Source organism: Notamacropus eugenii, chromosome 1, assembly GCF_028372415.1.
Source record: "Notamacropus eugenii isolate mMacEug1 chromosome 1, mMacEug1.pri_v2, whole genome shotgun sequence".
In the NCBI taxonomy this organism is placed as follows: domain Eukaryota; kingdom Metazoa; phylum Chordata; class Mammalia; order Diprotodontia; family Macropodidae; genus Notamacropus; species Notamacropus eugenii.
This window is the reverse complement of record NC_092872.1, coordinates 724,445,211-724,471,368: the sequence shown is the minus strand read 5'-3', so window position 1 is coordinate 724,471,368 and position 26,158 is coordinate 724,445,211. Positions and strand designations below refer to the sequence as shown.

Here is a 26,158-nt window from a genome sequence, read left to right as displayed (position 1 = left end):
CCAGTTCCATTGGGTTTCTTCCTTGAGAAATTCGGTGGGCCTTAAGAGGCATCTGAGGATGATGTGTGTGAGATTCATTGCTTTGTGGATATATGCAAAAATGACCCACATATGAGGTTGTGTGGAATGATGGCAAGCATCAGTCTCAGAGTCAAGAAGTCTCTCTCGTGGGTCTCTTCTTACGTGTCTGACGATGTTCTGAGACCCATCCGAAACGGTCTTCCCTTTGTTCCCCCCTCCAAGTCTTTGCTCAGCTGTCCTGTGGCTAACATGCATCCTTTCCTCACCTTCATACCTCACAGAACTGCTCCATTTCTTCAAAACAGAGCTCTAGAAGCACCTTGGAGAGAAAGCCTTCCTCATCTGCAGTGCTAATGGCCCCTCTCTCAGACTCCTCTATCTGGTTTGATTCTGTATGTACTTTGAATGCATCTGTCTTACCCATTGGAATGTAAATTCTTTGGAAGTCAGGACTTTTCATTCTTTGTACTCATATAGCCAGTACCCAGCTCAGTGCCTGGCACACAGTAGATGCTTAATAAATTCTAGTTGACTGACTGTTGAGTGAAGGTCTCTGTTCAAGGGCTGTCTCTGACAAAGGGTGGCTGTGTGAGTCTGGGTGAGGTGCAGCCTCTCAGGGCTCTGGCCACGCCTCTGAGACTATATATGATGCAAGACAGTGGCCAACCTGCATTGATGAATGGACTTTCCTCACCTGGGAAGTTTCCCATACCAGTGAAATCATCGGGCTGGTCAAAAATGTCAAATAACTCCCTGACATAATGTAGCTAAAATAAGGGCATGAGAGAAAAGAAAAAGAGAAGTCATTTAGCATCCCACAGGAGGAGACTCTGGGCTTTACTTCCTGGCACCCAGAATTATAGCTAGGGACAGAGAAGAGGACTGCCCCTGGCATTACAATACTATCCCCTTGAGTAATGGGAGTTATGAACTTCTTGTAGCCATTTCATAGCCCAGTGTCACTCATAACAAGAAGCCTTGTTTCAAAGAAAAAAGTGCATAAAAATGAGTCTTTTGCTCTTCTTGTGGCCTAGGTCAGGTAATTCCTCGAGGGCCATATTACATCGGATCAACAGACCTTGCCCAGATCAGTTTCCAGGCTGCCACTAACACAAGACAGAGCTGCTGGAAAGAAGTGCAGCTGTCCCTGCCCAGTCCACACGGCCCAGGTCTTTGCCTTCTGGACCTAGTCCAAGCATCTCTGTCTTTTACTTTAACTCTGAGGGGTTTTCTTTGACCAAGTTCTCACTTTTAAGTGGGGCACACAGTGTGTAAGGCTCTTACACACACGTTTATAAGCAGATAGCAGGAGTTCATGACTTTACAGAGTGGATATGCAGTAGCTAGCGACTGTTAGGTTTCCCTCTCAATCTTTAATATGCTGCTCTTTCCAGTTACACTACATTACGGTTGTTGTTCTCAAAGGAAAAACATCTTACCTGCTCTGGGCTCATGTAAAGTTTGGTGCCTACTTGTCCAGTATGCCTGGCATAATCGGGCATTGGGGTCAGAACCGTTTGTTCCTCCTCATCCTGGTCCATGGCAGTCACCAGCCCAAAGTCGCCAACCTTTACCACATCATCCATTGTAAAGAAGATATTAGAAGGCTGAGAAAACAGCAGATGAGGGAGTGAGGAGAGAGGGAAATAATGGAAAATTAACATCCAGAAAGATTACTGGAAAGAAGAGAGAACTTGATCCAAGGCACAGCTCACTCTCAACCATGGTGGTTTTGAAGGTGGCCTGCCCATAAAAAGATAACATTCAATGATGCTCAATTAATCTCATACTTCAAAACACCTGTGAATAGATGTGGAGTCCTTCTACCTTGTGTATTCCTACTGAGGGAAAGCATGATCCCTTAACCTCATTCGTAGACAGTCTCCTTGAGTTTGCTGTGGCCAGAAAATTGATCACCTAGAGGCCAACCTTCCAATGATACTATCTGAACTTAGCTATGCTGCCCTTTGAACCATGTGTACTATTCTGCTCCTTCCTGCCTTTTCTCTCTCACTTTCTCTGTAAATACATAAGTTAAAATAGCAACAAAATCTATCTTGAGAAGTCCCTGAAGTATTCAGAAAGGAAATCAATCAGTTTATGATGGCGCTTGAGCAGCTTCCCAGTATCCAAACACCCCAATCAATAACGGTCCTTTTGCAGATCTATTCCCAAGCAGAGAATGACAAAATCCACGTAACTTACCATTACTTCAAGTTTCCCCTTCCCCAACCTGGGCACCAAAGCAGCTAACAAGCAGCAAGACTGAGGCTACAAGGTCATCATTTCTCTTACCACTACTGTTCTGCCGCAGAAGTGTTCTTAACTTGGCCAAAAGGCAAGCACAAAGAACACCAACTAGAATGGCCAGAGTCAGGGTGCGAGAGACCCCTTGTTCCGACTGTATAGCTGGGGACTGTTTTTCTATCCCTAGTGCCTAGCAGAGTCCCTGGCACATAGTAGGCTCTATTATTGAACTCAATATATCAGAACGCAGAGTTTTCTCAACTAAAGATACAAGGACTCTGCTGCGCTTTCTTTTCTCAAACCCTAGAAACTCTTTCATAAAGGAATGAAAATGGACTCCAAGAAACACAAAGGTCCCTTTCCACAGATTCACTTCCAGGAAGGATAGGCTGATTTCTAGAAAACAAACACAATGGGAAAGATCTCATTCACTCTTTTCGTGGAATTCTGCAATATGTCAGTAAGAAGGCAACATCTCAAACATGATACTATTGAGGGGATCAATCAATGCATTCAGGTCACCTTCATTTTGCCTAACTAGAGTCAGGTGCAAGTCTCCCTGAATAATAGTAAAACAGAACAGTAATGCTATTATTTGATGAAACTTCCCTTACTACCTTCCCTGATTATGGAAAATGCATTTATAGCAGCAACTCGCTCTTTCTACCCAAGCAATAAGCAGTTATTTGTGTAGCCAGAGAGTTACTATTCTCGGAAGTGGAAGATGTCTTTCTCTCCTCCCTTGGTCTTTTCCCTTCCAACCCAACAAATCCATTGGGTGGCCCCTGACCTTCAGTGCTAGGCAGTGACTCCTGATTACTATTGGCCTATCACCACAACCTCTACCCAAACAGCTACCTAACTGCCCCTGCCAAATTCTTAAACTGTCCAGAGAGATCCAGCTTTGACCAAAAAAAAAATATATATATATGTTAAGGATTCATCCCAAGATAAAAAGTAAAAATTCTTGGCTTCAGTTATCTCATCTATAAAATGAAGGAAGTGGAATTATTGTCTCAGCTTCCTTGCAGCTCTTAAATTCCATGACTCATACAGCTAAGGAATGTCAAAGCCAACCACAGGTATGTCTTAGTTTTCTACATGCAATTAGAATGGCTAGATCACCTGTTCCTTAAACTTGATTATCATTATTGTTGTTGTAGGTGGACAATGCATCTAATTACACATGTAATTTTATGATTTTTTTTCAGAACTTCTTAAGCATATGGAACATAATGACTAAGTAGGCAAGTCCTCAGCATTGCCCAGGTTATCTCCAGGCTAAGTAACTGGAGCAGGGTCATACAGTTAGTGTCAGAGGTAGGTGTCCTGACTGCCACCCTAACTCCATCCACAAGCTATGCCATAAGAGAAGTTAAATAAATGTATGCTGAAGGGAATTCCTTTAAAAAGGAAAGGATGACCCATTTTTCTGATGCTGAGGCTGCCTCCCTAACTACTATCCCATGCTGCCTCTTGAGAAATGAGGTTTAGTTCTTCATGGGGGAATGCCAAAAAGCATCATGAGAAATGGGAAGCAGCAAAAGCCGAGAACCAGTGGTCAGTCGCTAATTCTAGCCCATACACTGATCTCTGCCCATGGAACAAAAATCTGTAAGATTAGAAAACAAGCTAAAAATTCAAGCAAGTTAGAACTTACAAAAATGGTTTTAAGAAGTTTAAATTTAAAAAATGTTATTTTGATAACTGACCAGACATGCCTATCAAACACAGCCATGGATCATGTGGAACAAAGCAGTTTAGAGAGAGTAAAACGTGTCAGGGAACCCTGGCATTATCAAGGATTTCGTAGGTGTGTGAGAAATACATGCTGAATTAAAATACAGACACTCACACAGAAGAGAGTGCCACTTCTGACACTCTCCAGCTATGTGGTCATGGACAAGTCATGCAACCTCCCTGATCCTCATTTTCCCCATCTGTGAAATGGAGACGTCATGGGCAGGGAGAGGTTGTGAGGGCCTAATGACATGATGCAGCTTAAGCACTCTGTAAACCTAAAATGCTACGTACACATCTGTAACTATTCTTACAACTAGTAATAATGAAATTACAATTTCATTATAATAAAGAAGAAGTAATAATTCTTACAACTAGTAATGATGAAAAGAGCAGGCCCATTAAGGCAGCGGGTCCTGTGCTCTCATCATTAACGGTGCCTAAGACTGAAGCACATGATTAAATCAGGTTTAACTGGAGGGTAACTTAATCTTTCTGAAAAGGAAGCATAAAGTCATCAGAAAGTTCTGCAGGGCTCTCTTCTTCGGCCACTGCTACAGACAATTATAAATAAAGAAACGGATTCCATGTCCACATCCTTCCTTCCTGACCTGGCAGCAGAGGTGCTAATGATCAGCGCCAAGTACAAAGGTCATAGCAAGCATCTGAGGACAGGGAAGAATTTACTCATCAGATGGGCTGGTCAACATTCTTAGCCCTGAGAAAAAGCAATGTCTTTTGGAAAGGATCCAAAATCGCATGAAATTTCTCATGCAATTCCACAAGATAGCATATCTATCTGGAGTAGAATCACAGCCCTTTGGAGATAGATAGTGACATTCTTCATCATCCTGCCCCTCACAAATGGATGGAGGTTCCCCCCAGGCTTCTTGTTTCTGGGGCCAAACTTTCTGGAAATGACCCAAGAAGAGGAAGGCCTCAAACCCACCTGGCAGACACCCTGAGGAATACACACCTTGAGGTCTCTATGCATAAGTCCTTTACTGTGCAGAAACTCCACAGCCTCTGCTATCTGCAGGAAGATGTGCAGACACACGGCCCTCTCTCTCTCCTCCAGGGCACACCTTCGGTTCATCCAATCCTTGAGATTCTCCTTCCTGCAAAGCTGCATCTGAATATAAAGATACACCTTGGGGGAGCTTGGCTGGAATTTTTCCGCAGTGTTTTTAGTGAGGTCCAAACTTAAGGTTGTTGGTCTTGGAGGAGAGATGGACAAAGGGCTTCCAGAAGGAAATTTCCAGTCGGACTGTTGGAGCCCAGAGAGTTTGCGTGCACACTGGCTGCCATTGTGTAAGGCCACAGGTCTGAGGTCCTTACTGGGGGTATTGTCGCAGCCAGAGTCTTCAAACACGATGGAAGAGGAGGTCCTCTCCCTGGACCTTCGGTAGGGAAGACCTTTGGAAGGACAGAGTTCAAAGGAATGGCCATCTTCATTCCCATCCATAGTGTCATCTTCGACACCACAGTCTGTGAGGCAGCTGTCCTGCAGGTTCCCCACTGGGTCTCCTGAGCCACTCACATCCCCATTGCTAGTAACAGAAAACTCCAGGGGAGAGAAATGACTCTCAGAACTCTCCTGGCCGTAAGAAACCTCTACAGAGAATGACCTCCTCCTCTGAGGGGAAGGTGCAATGATTTCAATATGTTCCTTTGTGGAGAATGGATCCATTCTGCGTATTTTAACTGATGGTGCATCCATCGGACTCGGAGAGCTGAGAGGCCAGTCAGTGCTGTAAGATAATAAAGGCAGGAGAGATTGTTCTGTGGTTAAGGTTCCTTTTATTTTCACCCTTTGTATAATGCATTAGTGATTCACTATGCACAGAGTATCCTGACAACCAGTCATATATTAAACCATTTGATACTAACAGAAAAGATTTTTAAATGAAAGGCAGTGGCATAAAATAGTGAGTTTCATATTGCTAATCCATTTGGACAAGTCAACTTAAAAGGTTGTTCTTTGTCTACGCTCTCAAAAGGAACCATCAGGAGCTGTCATGCCACAGGAGGAAGGTTATTTTTTTTTTTTAAGCTGAAAACCATCTTGGGGAACCTCATGTCTGGGTCCAAGGGCCAAGCTCAGCAATTATCTGTCCACTTTAGATTGTGCCAGAACAGTGTCACATCTTCTGTAACAATATAGCCAAAAAAAGCCCTGAACTGGTCCATTGCTGGCTTTTCTGTCTTCCCTCTCCATTTTGTTAAATGTGTATTTAGCCACTTGCCAGCCTAATTCTCAAAGCCTCTGAAATGTTTCAAATGGTAATGGAGGGAGCAGGGAGGAGATATACATATTTCAGCAGGCCTATACTCTTTCTATGGGGCTACTTCCAAAGAAAGCACGCAAAACTAAAACCAGTAGAGCAGTGCTCTAAGAGAGTGGGGAATTTATCCTCATCCCACTGAGAAGGGGCTGGCGGACATAATCTGAAGTTAGGCCACCCTTCTTATTCCAGAAATTTCCCTCCCTTACAATTCATATTTGTTTTGTTGACCTTATCCCAGATTTTTTCTTTTGCATTATTCACTATAGCTCTACTACCATGATCCCTTCCTGAGGCTAGTGGACTCCCTTTTCACTCAAGCATGGAAAGAATGAATCCATATTAAAGCCAGCAGTAAATCCATTAAAGCATATTTTGTACAAATAAAATTGGCCAATTCATTTGATCACATGTTAGAGGAGGGCAGAGCTAATTCCTTGTTAAGATTTCATTTATTTAAGATGCCTGCTAGGTTGCAGTTTTAAAATGTGCAGTCCAAAAGTGTCTAAGACAGGAGACTTTTAAAGCACTGTTAATTTCCAAAAAGAAAGCATACAAAAAAAGATAATATGTGAACAAAGGGAATTAAAGCAGTCCACAGAATGCTTTATACTTGAGAAACAGCATTTGCAAGCTTCTCATTGAGCTAAATTTCAGAGACACATTTTCTAAGGAAAAGAATTGTTCTCAAAAGTAAATAAAAAAACAAACATGTGTGTATATATGTGCCTGTATGTATGTATGTGTACACACACACACACACACACACACACACAGAGGTGGGGGCCTATAGGCACAAAATATGGAGTAAATTTCTAGACAGGATCAATACACTAGTTAGATTTGTTGCACTGCATTGTCTTTTTCTTTATTTTTCATTCTGTGTCACAAGGAGTGGCTCACTAGGTAATGGAGGGGTATAGGATATATTCAGGAAATAAAGGTGATCTAAAAACAACAAATATCAATGTTTTTTTTTTTTGTTAATTACAAAAAGATTTGGCTGACAAGTGGCCAGCAAAAGTTAAGAAACCTGATCACTAAGAGCAAAGGGCTATTCTTTCAATTTTTAAAATTTTCCCCTAAGACACAGAAAGCCTTCAAACAAAGTAAAAGCCTTCCAAGAAAAGAACATGAGCACGGAAGTCACCTTTCATCTTTCAGCCAAAGCTCGTCCATCTTCTCCTGCCATTTTTCTGGTGGTGCTTCCAACCAAGCATTGAAATATCTCACAATTCCTGGATGTTCAAGCTTGGCTAACGCCTTCACTTCTCGCATCACCTTCTCCCGGGCCAATTCCCTGTCATTAAAGATGTAAAGCACTGGATTGTTCATTCTGACAAATTCACAATAAACAAAAAAGATTTTCTAAATTACCACCCTGCCTTAGTTTCCAATTAGAAAGACAATAATTCACGCAGGGGTATAAAATTAAGTAATCCTAGCTTCTTTGTTTCATACTGCAAGTCTTTTTTTTTTTTTCCATACTGCAAGTCTTAAGAAAAAAAGACAGGTTCTTTCTTTCACAGGGGCCCATGTCAGGTGTCAGGGAAACAATTCCTCAATCAAAACAGTTGGGTTTTTTTTAACAGTTATTTATTCATTCAGCAAATCAATATCTGCCAAGAACTTACTTGAGGTCAATCACTAGGCTAGGTTTTTAGAATAATTCTTTACAAATTTTAAATTCTTGCTTAATCCCCTTAATCAATCAACCAATTTTTATTAAGTACCTGTTGTTGGTCAGTTGTGTCCAAATCTTCTTGACCCTGTGAACCTCTGAACATGGGGCTTTGCAAAGATACTAGAGTGGTTTGCCATTTCCTTCTCCAATGGCAAATAGAGGTTACGTGACTTGCCCAAGGCCACACAGCTAAGAAGTTTATATGTATACATGTATGTGTATAACTATGTGCCATATAAAGGCTATATATAAAAACATATCACATATACAGAATAAATAAAAGTTAATACACATACAAAGCAGTCAAATACAAAGTAGTCTAGGAGGGAGGGAACTAGCAGTTGGTGGGAATATTTCAAGCAGATAATGGTTAAAAAGCTCATTCCATCTGTTTCCGCTGCCCTACCTGGTTTGAACTCATAGAACAAGATGCCCCACCCAGGATGAGCTCATCACTTCTAAAGTCACTACTGCGCTGCTAACTCTAGCCCTGACTGGCATGGCCTCCCTCAGCCTCCTCTTCCCTTCAACTGGGGCTGGAGGGAGAGTCCCAACTCCTCCCAAAGCCTTCTTTTGTCATCTGCTGCCCTGCCTGGTGTCAGCTCCCCAGAACAAGACACACTCTGGCATCCCGTCCCTCTGCTTTCCTGCCTCCTTTTCCAGGTTGTCTTCCCCATTAGATTGTAAGCTCATTGAGGGCAGGCACCATCTTTTTTTTTTTAACTGTGCTTAGCACAGTGTGTGGCACTAGTAGGTGTTTCATGTTTGTTGGTTTGGATGATACTTGAGGTGCATTTTAAAGGAACAGAGGAGCTCTAGGAGTTACAGTTAAGGAAGCCATGCATGTTAGGCACAGGGGAAGTCAATGAAAAGGAAAGGAGATAAGAGATGTGGTGTGGTGAGCCCTAAAGACCAGAAAGAAAGCTGGTGGAGCTGGATCACAGAGTGCAGAGCGGGATAATGTCCAGTGAAGCTGGAAAGGGGAGTGGGGTCAGGCTCTGTAGGCCTTTAAAGGTTACACAGAAGAATATACACTTTATTCTAAAGGTAACAAGAAGCCACTGGAGTTGACAGAGTGGGAAAGTCACACGGTCACAGCTACACTTGAGGAAAACAACTTTGGAGGCAGTGTAGAGGAGAGACTGCACCCCTGAACCACTCAGGACACAATAACCCAAGTGAAGAGTGATGAGGATCTGAGCTAAGGTGGAAGCTGTGTGAGTAGGAAGAAGGGCTTGGATGGTTGAGAAACTGTGGAGGTAGAAAGGGCAAGACTGGGGAACTGAGTGGATATGCAGGATGAGTGAGAGAGAGGATGAGAGACTAATGTTAAATTATGGACCAGAGACACTGGAAGGATGATGGTGCTTTTGACAGAAATAGAGAAGTCTGGAATAAAATGATGAGTTCAGTTTTAGACACGCTGAGTTTAAAACGTCTTGGTGATATCAAACTCAATATGCTAAATAGGCAATATGGAGATAAATCTCAAGGGACAGACTGGGGCATGACATGGAGATCTGGTTTTCGAAAGGACAGAGCATTCAGGGTGTGGAGGAGAGCAAATACAAAGGCATGGAGGTAGGAGCTGAAGCAGTGTGTATGAAAAACAGCAAAAAGGCCAATAGGCAGAACTGTAGAGGCTGGAAGAGAGGTTATGTGTACAAACTCTGGCAGGGCAGGCAGTGCCAAGCTCCACATGCCAAATGGAGGAGATTATATTTAGTTCTGTAGGTAACAGGAGTTTGCTGGGTAGGGGAAGGACATGGTCAGACCCTTGCTTTAGGAAAATCACATAGGCAATTATATGGAAAATGGACTGGGTTGGAGCAGAGACTTGAGTCAAGTAGATCAATGAGAAGGCTGATACGGGAGAGGTCCAGAGATAAGGAGGAACTGAAGTAGGATGGTGGTTGTGTGTGTGTGATTGAGTGAGATGGGGATTGAGACAAAGAGATGCTGTGGAGGTAGAAAAAGCAAGATCTGGTCACTGACTGGATGGATGGGGCAAGTGAGGGGTAGGAGCTGAAAGTGACACTAAGGGTATAAAGCTGGGTTAGCAGAAGGACGGAGGTGGCCTTGGAAGTGAGGATATTTTGAAGAACAACCATGTTGAGTTAGAGATCTCTGGGAGTCACCAAGCCTGAAATGTCTAAAAGGCAGCTGGTAATGTGGGACTGAGGGAGAGAATTGGGCTGTATAAATAGATGTAGGAATCATCTGCATAGAGATGATAATTAAACCCACGGGAGATGGTGAGAAAGCACAAAGAGAAAAGAGAAGAGGCTGAGGATGGAACCCTGGGGGCCAAACCCAGTTAACAGAAAGGACACGGATGAAGACATAGCAAAGCAGGCTGAGAAGGAACAGTGTGACAAGGAGAGAATGCTAAGACATAATCCAGGGAGGGGGCATATCCAGAGAGGTGAGTATCAGAGTGACCCAGAAGGATGACAATGCAGCAAATGTTGGTTTCTTGGTGGCAATTTCTTCTAATACTGGTTTCTGGATAATAATGCCCATTTTCTACATATCTTTCCAGTACTTGGCTTATTTTTCTTTCTGGTTTTTTTTTTTTAATTTTTTAATTTCTTTGTTTTCGAAGTACTTGGCTTATTAAAAGAGTTCAATAAATAACTAATGACAGCAGATTACTAGCCTCAAATAAGAACGCTTGGTTGTCTTCCCGGAAGTCTGACAGTACCTCAGGAAGGTTTTATCACAAAGAATGAGCTGCATACTTCAGTATAAAGTCAATATCCGTTACCTGTTGGGGAGCCGAATTCTTTTGATGGCATAATTACAATCATCAACTTTGTTTCTAGCTTCAAAGACCACTCCAAACCCTCCTCGCCCCATACACTGGATTGGTTCGAAATCTGTTAGGTATCTGAAAAGGAAATTTTAACAACATGTTCTAAATAGCAGAAATTCAGGAACAAAGAGTTCAAGTCTACATCCTCAGGGAACAACCCCCAAGAGCCTAAAAGCTGAAGGGATCTCATCATGCCCGCCACTCCATGTGATCCTTCCTACTTCCCAATCATGTTTCTCTTATCCACACAGACATACACAGCTATCATTTTGGTATACTTAATTCACTCAAACCTCACACATGAAAGACAAAGCTAGACTAGTTATCTTTCTTTACCTCCAATACTTCAAGAATCAGTAATTTCACTGTAAATTCACTGATCCACCAATGCAGATCGCAACCTCTCTAGAATGGAGACAGTCCTAGAGAGCTGCTGTGGCTGGCAGCGATAAGCTCTCCACCTTGAAGTTGTTCCCGGAACAAGTGTGGTTCATCACTGAGTTCAAACTTTGAGGTTTCTGGGGTCCCTGCCACAAGCCTGCCCTCTGCTGGCTCATCCTTTAGAAACCTAGGGTCACCTCCATGTGATGATGAAGAGGATCAAGGATTGTCATCATGACTAAGTTTTACATTCCCTAGTTGCCTTCCATATTAAAAACTTTAAATCAACTTTGGTCAGGAAGATTGTTGCTATTAAGCACAAAAGAGATTCATCTCACAGATGAGGAAACAAAATGTTAAGTTACTTGACCAAGGATCCACAGACAGAGAGTGATCTGTGTGATGAAGCACTATATACATATATAAAAATGATGAAACGTGACATCAACGTGGGCCGCCATTACTATCTGAATTTCAAAGCTACAAAAACACACATCCTAGTTGTCCAATGCCCTTCATTGTCTCTCTGCAAAGCAAATGCTTTTCTATCTTCTTTGGGAATCTAAAAACAAGCTTCTACTTCACTGGGAATAATCTCCCCTTCTAGTAATGTCCAGTAATCTTCATCTGTGCCCTTCCGTCCCATCAGCCACTCAACTACACTCTTGTGCTGCCTACTCTCACTGCTGCTTTACACCAGATAAGTTTGTCAGGAGAGTTGTCTCCTTCTTTGTCTTGGTACATAGACCCAAACTGGATTTCATTCCATTATATCAGAATTATTTTTAGCTGATGAGTTTTCTAATTACCAGTCCTTCTCAACACTGCCAAATGGGATTATTGCATATGGTGGGAGAGCACTGGACAACATGTCCTCTGAAGTCTCCTCCAAGTCTCAGGATTCTCTCATCTACAACCTTTACACGACAACTCAACTAGTTAATTCAGTTGACTAGAGCTTGGTCTTGATGAAGATAAATAATAGATTCAACCTCCTATGAGCATATAGAGCAAACATCATTTGCATCCCTCAATATAACTAGTTAAACTCAAAATGTGAGTCCCTGGCCACAAAGGGACAGATGAAAGAGATGTGTGCCTCCGTACAAATCCATCCCTATCCCTGAAAAAACAACATTCAGTCATTGTCTTGCTAATGGAGGTCGCAATATGAAAGACAGCCCACCATGCAGACATTGTTCACCTTTTAAAAACAGATAATTATCACCTTTTACTTAAAGGGATTATAACTGTTACAAAGGCCCACATGCTGCAAACCAGCCTATTCCCAACCCACTAACGAACATTCAGTTATTCCAGAGTTGCTCATTCAGACCCCTCGTTTCCCTAGCCTTTTATTTGATGACTGCTTGACTGAGGGTCTATTTCAGAATCACATCTTCACCAAAGACCAGATGCAAGAAAAGTTTACCAATGAGCTCAACTGTTCTCAAATCTAAAGGCCTTTTCTCAGTGACTGAGTCATGATGCTCCTGGATCTTTCTCTGCATGACTTTTGGCTCTGCTGATCACTCTGGGCTCACCTGTTAATTGTCTGCCTCAGTCTCTTTTACTGGATCATCTTCTGTCTCCTGCCCCTTAGTGCAGTGCTCCCCAGTGCTCTCTCCTAGGCCTTCTCTGCCATCAGCTCTCATGGTGCCATCATCACCTCTACACAGATGACTTTCAACTGTATACATCCAGTCTCAGACTGGATTATCCTGAGTTTCAGACCTGTGTCACTCCTTATCTGCTATACATCATCACCTATATTTCCCATAGGCATGACAAACTCCTCACCTCCAAAAAGAAGCTCACTATCTCTTGCCCAGATCCCTTCCCTCCTCCACACTTCCTATTTCTCTTGAAAACATCACCATCATTCCAGTCGATACAGGTTCCCAATCTCAGACTTAGCCACAGAATCACAGAAACAGAGTTGGAAGGAACATCAGCGGTCTCTTCTAGTCCAACCCATACACAAAAGGACCATTATAATATACCTGACAAGCAGTCATCCAACCTCTGCCTGTAGATCTCCAAAGGGCTCTCCCTTTTGAAAACCTGTAAGAACTATTCATTTTTCTGGATGTTGCGTGCAGGAAATAAGTGAGAAAATGAGAGGACTTTGACAGATGGAAATTGAACACTTAAAGGGGGGGAAGAAAACTACATCCGGGCTCAGAGCACCTTAGAAAGCGAGTATGCAGTCAAACCCTTTCATTTCTCACACAGAGAACCTGAGGGATGGACAGGTAGGAAGTAGTAGAGTTTGAGCCTGAAGTTGGGCTTCCTGATGCAACAGTCAGGGTTGTCTCCACTATCCAGGTTGTCCCCTAATGAAGGAAAAAGAATAAATATCTTTATAGAAAAAGGTGAAGTTACATTCAGAGGAAGGAGCTGTTACCTCCAATGGTGGCCTGTTCCACTCTGGGAGAGCTCTACCTGTCAGGAAGCTTTTCTTGATGTCCAGCCTCAAATGGCCTCTTTTCAACTTCTGGGGTCAAAGAGAACAAGTTCGATTCCCCCTTCCATAGGAGAGCCTTGGAAATACTTGAGCACAGCTATCATCCCCTCCCCCAAAGCCTTCTCTTCCCTATGCTATCTTCCTGCTTCACTGAATCAAAGCCCTTCACCACGCTGATCGCCCTCCTTTGGGTACAGATGTCCTGGTCCAGAACCAAATACATGATTCCAGGTGAGGTCCAATAAGGGCAGAATACAGTAGGACTCTCACCTCTCTATTCCCAGCAATGAAGGCCCTTCTTAATGTAGTCATGGGTTGTATTAGGTATTAAGACTGCTGATTCATACTGTAGTCCACCAAAACCCCCACATCACACTCATCCAGACCTCTATCAGCTCCTGCCTCAACTACTACTACATCCTCCAAACTCTTTTCCCACTTCCAGCCTCTCCATCTCCATTTCCAGTCAGCTGCCAACATAATCTTCCTAAAACACAAGCTACCCTCTGCTCCAGTACTCTCAGGGGCTCCCTATCTCGAGAATAAAGTAGAAACTACAAAGTCTTTTGCAGCTATGCTCCAATCTGCCTTTCCAGACTTGGAATGTGTAGGGACCGTGTGTCTCATTTTAGATGTTAATTGTAACTTCCATCCCTCAGAACTGTCTACCAGAAATATGAAGGTGGCAGGACTTCCAGCTTCTGTGTATCCTTCTCTATTCCAAATGCTAAGAAGCAATGAGATGATGAAGGGATGGGCAAAGAGAGCAGTTCACTGTCTGACTGGGTGGCACCCAGCAACCAAGCTGGCTTTTTCTGAGAATTCCAATTATCCATGTTTTCACTACCTCCTTTAACTTCCCCAAATCAAAGGTTGAATGACAAACCCAGGAGCCACAGAGTCAGTGCACCTTCCTCTGAATGTAACTTCCCCACCTTCTGTAAAGGTGTTTACTCTGTTTCCTTTGTTAGGGGACAAGCTGGGTAGTAGAAAGAACCCCGGCTATTGCATCAGGGGGGCCCAGGGTCAGGCCCAAACTCTGCTACTTCCTACCTGTGCATCCCTCAGGTCCTCTGTGTGAGAAATGAAAGAGTTCAACTGCATACTCACTCTCTAAGGTGCTATGACACTGGATGCAGTTTTCTCCCCCCACCTGTCTACTGTGCCAAGTGTTCAATTCCCATCTGTCAAAGTCTTCTCATTTTCTCATGTCTTATTTCCTATATGCAACATGCAGAAAAATAAATAGTACTTAAAAGATTAAGCAGCATGGGAGGATAAACATTATATTCCAAACAACAAGTTAAAGCTGCTCAATAATCTTCTAGCAAAAGCAGATAACAAATTTAAGTATTTGATAATGAAGCACAGAAGTTAACAAGTTATGCTAGGTTTCATTATCATTTCTACTCAGATATAATGGACACTCATCATATAGGAAAAACATGTATCTTTAAGATTATGATGCTGGTCTCTTACCTTGATATATATCCAGAGGACTTGGAGTCAGCCCAGCTGCCGTCACTACCCTCACCACTTATGGAGTCATATTTACTATCAGTCTGACACTGAGTTTCAGATTCTTTCCTTTGCTGATATCGATGAGAAAAAAAGAGAGTTGCCCCATTAGCATTTCTATACAGTACTTAATAATCAACAATAAAAAGAAATACCATCCAAAAAAACTATGAAATACATGAGAGTCAACCTACTAAGACATACATAAGACTTATATAGCTACAAAATACTCCTCACAAAAATAAAGGTAAGCAAATAACTTGGAGAGAGATTCACTACTCATTAGAGGGCCAGGTCAATACAATAAAAATGTTAATTACATAGGGCCAGATGTAGCACATCTAGTGTCACTAATGCTCAAAAAATCATTCTGTGCTGTCAATGAAGAGAAATGCTTCCAACGACATAAAAACCAAGTAAGTACCGGCTCTGGTTTTCGTTGTCTTTAGCATAAGATCTAAAATTCTATGACATTAAAGTGAATATGAAAAGGAGGGGTAAAGGAAATCTGTATAGGTTTCCTGTTTCTAAAAACCTTTCAAATTAATCTCATTAAAATTACTTACTCTATGAGGAGTTGGGTGGAACAGTCGGCGCACAATAAAAGTTGTCGCTATGATGCAAAACAGAATGGTCGCAACGATTTCTTTCCACCAGTGCAGAAGGAGGACAGGGTCCTTTTTTCGGGTATTTTTGTTGTAATTGATATTGTCAAAAAATCTCACAGTGATCTGTGTGCTTCGTTTGCTCCTCTCCCTCTTGTAGTATGGCAAATAATAGCCATTATCTTTCCAAAAGAAGTTCATACAAAAAGATTAACTGAAATATCACCTTCAATAAGTTAGGGATAAAAAAGATGAAATGAGCTAATCTTATCTTTTTGTCTGAGTCTGCCTTCAAGCAACTCATCTACAACTGAGTATTTCATTGAAGTGAAAGATCTAGCTACTCAGCCCTGTACCTTCTCAGCAGGTCTAAATAAACAAAAACTGTCCAGTTCATTCCCTATTTGGTTCATTTAAGATTTTGCCAAAGATGGGCCTCCCCTGAAGTTTCCCTCATTGATAAGTAACTTGCACATTATTCTATCATGAAATCCCAGAGCATCAACACATCAACACATAATATCCTACAATAATTAACACAGAACACTTTCCTTTTTAGTGAAGAAAAGCAACTATTTTCATGCCCTAGCAGCTCACTATCTTTCTAACTTCTCACCAGGCTATAATCTCTAACAGAAAATCAAGCCCATGTTCTTCCTGTGGGCCACTGCTAGGCTCCCTTTTACTGCGTGTCTTCCAACACCCAGACAAGCATAAGAAAGACCCATTGTCAGGGACTTCTGGAGGGGGACAGACTAGCTCTGATGATCTCTCCACCCCTGTGACTCTGATGTTCCTTAACCTGAGGCAGCTCACTGGAGAACACAGAGACAGACTCCAATACATGCTGAACACACAACTTCTCATGCCTCAGGGGGCCTCAGAAACTAGATCTTACTGATATTTGTTGATCTACATCAGCAGTTGTTTTCTACCCAGAAGCTCCCTAGATCAATAAAATGATAAATCCCAACCAAAAACTAATGCTAAATATGCCCAAACTATGCTCAAGGAAAAATAATCCCCTCCTCTCACTGTTCTACCTCCAAAACTTCTTTGCATTCTCCTTTATCTGCCTTATAGTAATACCATATGACAATTAGACAATTATCTACCAATTCTCATTTTTTTCTGTTATTTAAAGATCATGGAGGAGAACTCAATGTCTTCATACCAAGGACATTCACACTTACCATATGGATACTGTAAAATGGAAAGTGCCCCATTACTATATTCTTCGTGAGAAAACTTGTCATTACTAAGACATTTGTCAAATTCATCAGAGCCCACCAAGACAGGAGTCCTAGAAGGAGAATCTACAAGAGGGGAAAGTCTCAATCATATGTGATGACATGAATGAAAACTCCCTTACAGTTAAGTATTCTAAATAGGTTCTTGCTGGGGAGATGCAGTTTTTGTCTGGAATATTTCATAATTATTAATGGTGAAGAGACTTTTAAGTAGCATGTTAAAGCATATTTTATGAACCAGTATCATGCAGAGAAGGTCTTAAATTTATAAAATGCCTAAGCAGCCAGAGCAAAGATGCTAATGACTAGGACTTCTGAGAGTCTCAAAACTATACAACAGGGTAAATGTTTTATTACTTACGAATTAAAGGCTTCCATTTGATTGTGGGCAAAGGAATAATTGCGTTCTCATTACTGACAGATTCCAAAGCCTTTGGGTTCGTAGGGAACTTTTCTGAAATCCGGACAGAAGACTGCAGGTACAATTGACCTCTGTACATGCCTAAAGGGTAAATCAGAGGACACTGATCCCACAGACAACGTGTAAGAGGGCGATTTTTTAAATTCTTCTCCCATGAACGACATGCCAGAATCCGCTTTTCAAAAAGAAACAATGTAGGACAGAAAGAACTCACGTTTGGCTAATATGTTATTCTGATAAAACAAGAAAATACTACTTCTTGTGGACCTTGACTGGTGATCAGAACTCAGCCTAAAACATAAACAAATTTGTACTCCCCTCCTCTGGGCACTGAGATATATATCATAGGTCTCAGCTACAAATGTTTAACCAAAAGATAAATATGCAAGCTGCTTCTGGATTTCCTAAGCCACAGTTTACTGCAGGTTCCCTCCTGAACATGTCTGTGGGCGTAACCAGTTACTTGTGCACATGCTACGTCCCCTCAGGAGGGCAAGCATCATTTGGTTTTTTCTCTGTAACCTGCCAGCGAGCACCCTGCACAGAGGAAGGGCTTCAAAAATGTTTGCCAAACTGAATTTAATCTCACTAGAAGAGAAATTACACCACATAACAAACACTAAGGAATTTGTTCTTTTTCCCCTACCTTGTTCTAATCTGAACAAAATGTTATACATACTTCCTAAGTAAGGCTCCCTCCAAATGCTGGCCAGTCAAAGGAACTGACCCATATTTCAAATTACAAATTCATGTAAGAGAGAGGGAGAATGATGGGTCATGCATAAGACGAGCAGAGAAAAAACATCTGAAACACCACTGTGCCTGTTGTGATACAGATGAAATCAAATGAAAAGGAAAGCTATGTCACAACTCAGGGGCCCCATTAGCCAGTGGACCCAGTGTGGTTACAATATTTCTTCCAGGGTTGTTTTGCAGCAGGCAAGCAGAAGGGGACACTCTATCTTTAAGCACTGCCCCTCCTTTTTTTGAGACTGCTGGGAGAAGAAGTTTAGAAAATAATTTTCATGAATCTTTTTCAAATGATAATTACTGAAATTGTGAGAAGCACCATATTAAAAGCTCAGGTTCTGCACTGGCCATAAGAACACTAGCATTCATCAGATTCATGGCGGAATAAATGGTTAGAAAACATGAAGGTGGATTCTACATTTACTAAGCTTCTTTGGTATAAGTCCCCACACTAGATGCAAACAAAACTTAGACAAGACAGTCCCTTCCCATCATTCCCCCTCCCTCTCACAAGGGGATAGGGAGATATGATAAGTAGCCATATCAGAACAAGAGTTGGAATACTAAATGAAAGCAGAGTTTAGACTGAACAACCTGAGATTTGGAGGTTAACTAGGACTACAAAAACTACAACTTCCACTCAGTCTTCCTCTACAAATGTCTGAAGTCCAAAGGAAGTAAGGAAAGCCCATGTCTTCAGGGCCACAATCCCTACAATAAAGGGCATACTCCCCCCTTACCTAAATAGACACTGTTCTCGGTAGCTCCTCGGGCAGCTTCCACAATGTCCTCTTCATCTTCAAAAATGTCACTTTCAGATGAATAACTTGTATCATCAAACAGACTAATTGGAATGACTTTGCCATCTTTAACCAGCCAGGCCGAAGCAATCGGAGTGCAAAACTGAACAAAGAGAAGGTCAGAGCTGGACTTTACCATCCAAGTGGCCTTCTGTGTACCTAATTTATACAACTATACCTAGTATGACTTACAAGAATTCTGGTGCCCGAAGGAACCCCCCTCCCCCAAAGGATGACGGTTCTTCACCTCACCAGAATAAAAGCCCTGCAAATATGACAACCCCTCAGCAATTTTAAGTCTGCCTCTTGAATACCTGATACTCCCATTCCAAATGTCCGCCTTTCTTGCTAAAGGCTAGAACCTTCCAGTCGGTGACGGAGACCTTTATCACAGTGTCCTGAAGGGCAGCTTCCTGTTCCTCCACATCCGAAATGATTTTAGACTCTCCTTTTTTAACACTGGATTTAAAATTACTTTCAATAAATCCAGCTCTAGTTTCCATCTCTGGAACATAGCGCAGTTCAAAGTGGCCAACACTGAAATTCCACCTTAAATTTACAAAGGCACATTTTAGAAATTACATTTGAATAACACAACTAAGCACACCACTCTTCTAGCTTAAAGAAACACATAACAAAGCTTTAGGTTTTGACAAAACAAATCGCACCAATTTTTTTCTCAGTACTTGAACATATTGTTGTGCTGACTTATGTCACTAGAGGGCGCATGAGAGCTTTTAAAAAATCGTTGTATTTCGAAGTTGACTCACTCCTACATTTTGAGCAGGTTTCAGACACTGAGGTTCTTTCCACCCAAATATTATAACTCGGATTCAGAATGGCTTTATAAAAGCAGAACACAGTAAAATAATTGTATGGGTGACCCTACATGGAACCAAGCCACTTGAAATCTGCCATCTCTCTTTTAAAACTCAAGTTCTGCACATGTGTGTAAACCTGTGTAAGTCACTGACTCCTCCAGGCTTTAGATTCTTCACCTGTAAAATGGGTTGGACCAGATGACCTCTAAGGGCCCCATATAGGTTTCAAACCTATATGTCTATGACTCAGACTTTGAGTTTCTGAACCTACCTATCCCAATATGACCAATAACACTGGCTCTTGCAAGATATTGTTTTAATTTTTCAATATTTAAAAAGCCACTGAAAGCCATCTATTTATGTGATATTCCAGGAGTAGAAAAAATCATTTAAATACTGCCAAGGTATTCTCTGTCACGCAGCTATAAAATAGCTGGGTTTGGAAATGAGTCATCCAACTACATGGCTCCTAGTAAAGACTACATTTAGAGGATGGATCTTAAGACATAACAACTTCCTGCTGGTGAAGCCTTGGTTGAACTATGTGTCAAAGTGTACGTTAAGTTCCATGCTGATGCAGCACTCATTACACACTAGATGGACTAAATTCCATCAGGAAGAGGAGTCCTGATGTCAGGTTGTCAGTGGCTATCCAAAATCACTACCACTCATGGTCTGGCCTAAAGGAAAAAGAAGAAACATTCATCATCACCTTGAAAAGGGACTACTTTCAGTGAAGAGAGCAAAATTCTGCATCAGAACAAACAGGTGAGATCTAAAAGCCTGGCTTATTTTGAAATGAGGGAAACAATGATCTGATAATCTCATCATTCTGCAGGCAAATTTAAAGGTGCTTCATGTAAGCACAAGGCAGAATTAAAAATTAGGACATCTAATGAGAAAACATCTCATTCTTGTGCATGACATAAAAATGAACAAGGAGCCAGGTAAACCTGAGTTCCAGTCCTAACTCTGATATACCCTGGCTGTGTGACCCTGGGCAGATCCCTTAACCTTTCAGTGTCCCAGGTAACCCTCTCTAAGAAAATATGTGATGCAGAAGGTGCGAACTGTCATGGGTAGAGTAAGTCTCTCATTTGGAAGTCTGCTAGATCTATTCCCTATCCCCATACATTGTAATATATGATATGAACAATTTCCTATGTGCAAAAAAACTACATCAACAAAAGAAATAACACTAAAACAAGACACACAAAATTATACTTCAAGACCCAAAGGGGCAGTTACCTGGTGAAGAGAAATGAGAATAGTCCAATGGGTAGAACAAACTGAGCAGAAAGTATTGTTAACCAAGTTGTCTTTGTTCAATGGGGCTATCATGAAAAAGATCACACTGTCTATGGAACACCTTGACAAATATAGTCTAGACAAAGTACAACCTACACGAGTCCTTTCATTTGAGAACACTCGGGTAGCCTTGGGATGTCATTAAGGTGCACACTTGTCTCCGAGGATACAGATCACAACCTCTCCAAGCCTCCTCATCCTCTGTGCTCCTGCAAATCCTCAACAAAGCAACCTACTCTAGTTCTGACACTGTACAAGAGCCAATGCTGCATGTGGGTTGTCTGATGGACATGCCCTGACCTTGAAGATGACCGGTTCGCCTCCTTCTTCCATTATACATACTTCTATGATGGTATCTTTTATGACCCTGTTTTTCACTAGTAAAATGCTATACTGACTCACTCCCACTATGCTTCCCTTCATAACTCTTTCAGTGATTTGCAACTGTCATCCTTTGTCAACTGTGACACTCTATGTTTTGCAAACACAGAGCATCCCTGGAAGAATATGGATGCTAAAAAGATGAACCTTTGCTTTGGAGAGAGGCTTAAGGTAATAAAAGCATGGCACAATTCCCCAAATGGAATCCAATCCACTCTTCTCCTCCTATCCATTCTGGGGCCAGTTCACTGTCCATCTATAGTGACTATCCAAGGTTTATTGGACACATTCTCACCTTTAAAGACTGTCCTTACAATTGCACATCATAGACAGAACAAGAGAGACTCTTTATTTACTTGGTTTTTCCCTGAGTTCAAACTCTTTAGTTATTGTGGATCTCATCTAAGAGGCTCTGCAATGTCCTGGGGCTAGATGCAGTCAACACAATTTCTTCTACAAAAAGGAGAATCTGGAGGACTTCATCATCTATAGGGAAATTTCTTCCATTTGCACTCAGGGCCGGACAGCCTTCAATGATGTGATTCGTCAGTTAGTATGATGAAGGATCTCTCTAGTTTAAGTCAGACAAGGACTTGGAAGTGAAAGGGCATTTAGCCCAAAGAAGTAAAAGCATGAGGGGTACATGACAGATCTCTTCAAATATGTGAAGGGCTATCATATGAAAGAAGGATCAGATTTTTTCTGTTTGGCAGAAAGTAGGACCAGGAAAAGGAAGATTTAGGCTTGATAAAAAATACACAATAAAAAACAAATTCTTAATAATTAGAGTTACAAACTGGTCAATAGCCCGGCATTTAGAGTGTCTTAGGCCAGGGGATACAAAGTCAAAAATGAAATTCTTTGCCCTTAAGGAAGAGAATATTTACAAAAATAAGTAGCTAACAAATAAATACAAGTGAAATGGGAATGCATGCCCTGCGTGGCAAAATGGCTCCTTGTTGAACACTGTATTGTAGAAGGAAATCTGAGTCCGGTATGAAGCGCCTTCTCTAGTCTGTGACCTGTACCTCTACCTGTGGCTTTCTTGCACAGGACAGCCTATCACAAGTAGACTACACAGGCACAGACTTCAAGAACTGAGATAATGAGACATGAGAGTAGGGCTCTACGGCTTGCCGTACTTTTAGTATATGACAAGGGATGATGTAAAGACTCCAAAACTTTTAGGTTACTGTTACCCGAGGGGAATATAAAACAAATAAAAAACATTTAGTATGCCATTTTCTCATCTACACAAAATTTATATGAGAACAACTCTATTCATGTACTGAAGGCATCTTTGAGGGGGGCATGAGGAGAGAAAAAGCAGGCCTTCCATCTACACTGCACAACAGAATCTGTCTTTACCAACGCACAATCGATCAAAAATGTAGAGTACAAGACCCCACTGGGCTTATCTTTTAACTCCAGAAAAGCATTTCAGTTGGCAGAGCAAAACACTGCCTTTTAAATAATCTCCCTTAAGAATGTGTCTCCCATGCATATGTCAAAGTTATACAAGATTCCTGGAAAGATGCAACAACAGCAATAACTTTGGTGACCTTCAGGACAGAAAGATCAAGTGGGCTATGAACAAGCCAAAGACGCAGCCAGGGTCATGATGGGGGATGCCCCGTGTAGAGACCAAGTGAAGAGGGATTCCACAGTGAGATCAGAGCGAGGTCCTCCACATGCTCTTCTTTGCACATGATATGGTGCCAATTGCTATCAAGCCCTGGACACCGCAGAACCTCCTGGATGAGATTCATGATCACTCCAGAGTTCAGCCTAATCATTCACAGCAAAAAAAAAACCAAGTGGAAGAAAAGTATCTATTGTCCATGTTATGACATACAAAAGGACAGTCAGCCTACAAAGTCCATTCATCAACCTTTACATCTTAGACAGGCTGCAAGAGACAATGAGTTAAGCCCAGAACTGAACAGAAAGTGGTCTGGATTGCCTTTGGGAAAGTACAAAGTTCATTTTGAGGATCACAGGCTTCTCCCAGAAACACAGGGTCATATTTGTAATCCCTCTGCTGAATGAATTCAAGTTATAGAACTGCTTGAGCAACAGAACTGAGCCCTGTTCCAAGCAAAATGGAGAGGTGTATAGTGGGGTTAAGCAAGTGATAACATATTACAAAGAATTATAGAAAAGTGGCATAAAAGATGGCACCCAACCAATATATGATCTACAAGGTGGAGCAAGTCCCAACCAATGGATGGCCTCCACTTTCCTCAATATCCTTACAAGGGCAAAAGGGCTTAAAGATGGCCCCTCACACATTAAAGGGAAAACAGGCCAGAATGGGCAGGCATGGGTGGTTGTGATCTGTGTCACCAGAAGCCATATCCACATTACCGAGATGAGACAGTCCTTAGGCCGCTCTCTATTAGCACTTGGCAAGGCAAACCTCTAAAAAGAAACGTATGACTCCTGGCCTTACACAAACTTCTGAAAACTAACAAAGCGCTTCCTAAGAATACGCACTTCTCATGGCCGCTCCGAGGTCCAACAGCCCTGACTGTTTTCTGTGTTCGATGCAGAAGGAGAATGTCTTCTTGTTCCAACTCCTCGTCATCCCATCGGCGACAGCCCATGGCTGAACAAATATACTTCACCTAAAAAGTAATGAGCAATGAAAACAGCAAGGCACATACCCGATATCCAAAGGGTACAAATAACAAGAGAACAGAGAAAGCAATATTGGAATGGGAAAAAACCCAAAGCAATAATAAGTGCAACAACTCAGACAGTACTTGAAGGTTTGCAAAAGCACGTTACCGATACGATTTGGTTTAATCCTTACAACCATCGTGTGAGACAGGGGTTATTATTATCACCCTCCTTTTAGAAATGAGGACACTGAGACTCAGAGATGAAGTGGCTTCCCCAAAATCACAGTGAGTCAGTGTCTGAGGTAGAATGTGAACTCAGGTCTTCTTGGATGCCAGTTCAGCTTTCGATTCCCTCTATGTGGCCTTCTCAACAGCTGTTTTACAACATGCTTTCAGACCGATTATTTCATCTGGCCCTCACTGTGCCTCCATTCTCATCCTTCTTTCACAAAAACAGGTCTTTGGTAAGTTAGGGGATATTTCCACACAAGTAAGAAATAAGTCTCCAGAGTGTTGATATAACAAAAGTGTTCGGTGGTGTTGTCAGACACCTTTTGTAACAGCTTAAAAATGTCACCAAATTTTTGCAAAGAAGGAATCTCAGCAGGTACTAAATGAAGACCATCAAAAAAAATAACCCTGCCATGGTATCAATTTATGTAGTAGCACCAAGAATCACAAAGCTGAGGATTCTTAGATTTGGAAGGGTCCATAGAAATCATCTAGTTGCAACCCACAGTTTAAGAAGGGCTGAAGGAGTTGTGAGTGGAAAAAGTTTAAGAAGCCTTGACTAGTCTACTTTGCTCCCTCATTACAAGAGGAAAATTCAGACTTGAGAAAGGTCAGGTGACTTCAGCGGGGTCAGACAAGGAGCGGAGCTCAGGAAGGAAGGGAAGTCAGAACCTTCTGACTCCCAGGGTGGAGATGTTCATGAGGTGACATCATGTCACCTTAACAATCTCACAAGTATATTGGTTGGGAGAGGGGGAGGGCACAGGAAGGAGATACTTTGGCCCTCTCACAAATTCAAAAATAAAATATATGTGAAAACGTCCTTAGATATGGATTCTTTGGTGTGTAATTATCCTAAGTCTATCCATATCATATTGTGATTTACAGACCACAAAGGTAAAGAATTAAGGAGGAGAAGGAGAGTTTTAGGTGATTTAAATCTGTCCAATCAATTGTTACTGCCACAGAGGTTCTAATTTACACTTTCAGCTCTAGGTCACTGTTCTTGGTCTGAAGGATAATCAATTACTTTTGTTAAGTTTCATTTGTTAGGATAAATGAGAACTCACATAATAAAAGCACACATAACAGCACTCTCAGTTCTTCAAAAGAAGAACGTAGAACAACAGACCTTGAGTATCACTTCCTGGACATTCTTCAGCACCATCTATTTTTCCCTATCCCCAAACAGAGATCCCATCTATTCGCTCACCTTTCCACTGTGGGCACTGAGCCCATATGTGGTGAGAGACTTTCCTCCAACCAAAACAACATCATCTCCAAACTTATATGAAGACTCAAGCAGAGACTCCACTGTGAAAGGAACTGCTTCCATGCTTTCCCGTTCTCGGTCCCACTGGAAAAGGTCTCCATCCAGGGAAGGAATGATCATCTTATTGCCAAATACCTAAAATAGTAACACTACTTTTCAAAAGTCAGGAAGTTGAAACCAAGATCATTAGCTGAGGATTTTGACAAAACAAACTATGGGCACGGACATTAGGAAAATTAAATAGAAGCTATATATGCATTTTATTCTATAACTATCATTATGGTAGGCAATTATGGGATTGATCCAAGGATCGGGCTACTCTTGAATATAGGTCATGACCTTAAAATGAGATCCTTTGAAAGGAAAAAAACGTATATGCATATGCTAAAAAGTCACTTAGGCTTTATAAAAACATGATTTGGGGAAAAAACATACATCCTATCTTCAGACCAATATGGTAAGTGTCACCCTCCTCCTCCCTCCAAAAAAAAAAAACCACAAAAACCACTCAAAGATTAAAATTAATAACCTGAGTG

At 41.7% G+C, this 26,158-nt stretch overlaps 1 protein-coding gene across 2 annotated transcripts in view; it reads right to left on the bottom strand.

Moving 5' to 3' along the window:
- Nucleotides 1-26,158, bottom strand: part of EIF2AK3 (eukaryotic translation initiation factor 2 alpha kinase 3) — a 75,542-nt gene that overhangs the window by 11,917 nt on the left and 37,467 nt on the right. Inside the window, exons 3-14 of one of the 2 annotated variants that reach the window (XM_072636897.1) lie at nucleotides 25,563-25,757; nucleotides 23,991-24,121; nucleotides 19,299-19,533; nucleotides 18,925-19,087; nucleotides 17,375-17,515; nucleotides 16,957-17,079; nucleotides 15,725-15,945; nucleotides 15,120-15,232; nucleotides 10,745-10,867; nucleotides 7,444-7,593; nucleotides 4,985-5,759; nucleotides 1,461-1,628 (exon numbers count right to left, since the gene is read on the bottom strand). In XM_072636897.1, the coding sequence (XP_072492998.1) occupies nucleotides 1,461-1,628; nucleotides 4,985-5,759; nucleotides 7,444-7,593; nucleotides 10,745-10,867; nucleotides 15,120-15,232; nucleotides 15,725-15,945; nucleotides 16,957-17,079; nucleotides 17,375-17,515; nucleotides 18,925-19,087; nucleotides 19,299-19,533; nucleotides 23,991-24,121; nucleotides 25,563-25,757 (2,538 nt within the window). The remainder of the gene's footprint in view (nucleotides 1-1,460; nucleotides 1,629-4,984; nucleotides 5,760-7,443; nucleotides 7,594-10,744; nucleotides 10,868-15,119; nucleotides 15,233-15,724; nucleotides 15,946-16,956; nucleotides 17,080-17,374; nucleotides 17,516-18,924; nucleotides 19,088-19,298; nucleotides 19,534-23,990; nucleotides 24,122-25,562; nucleotides 25,758-26,158) is intronic. The other variant, XM_072636898.1, reaches the window with a different exon arrangement.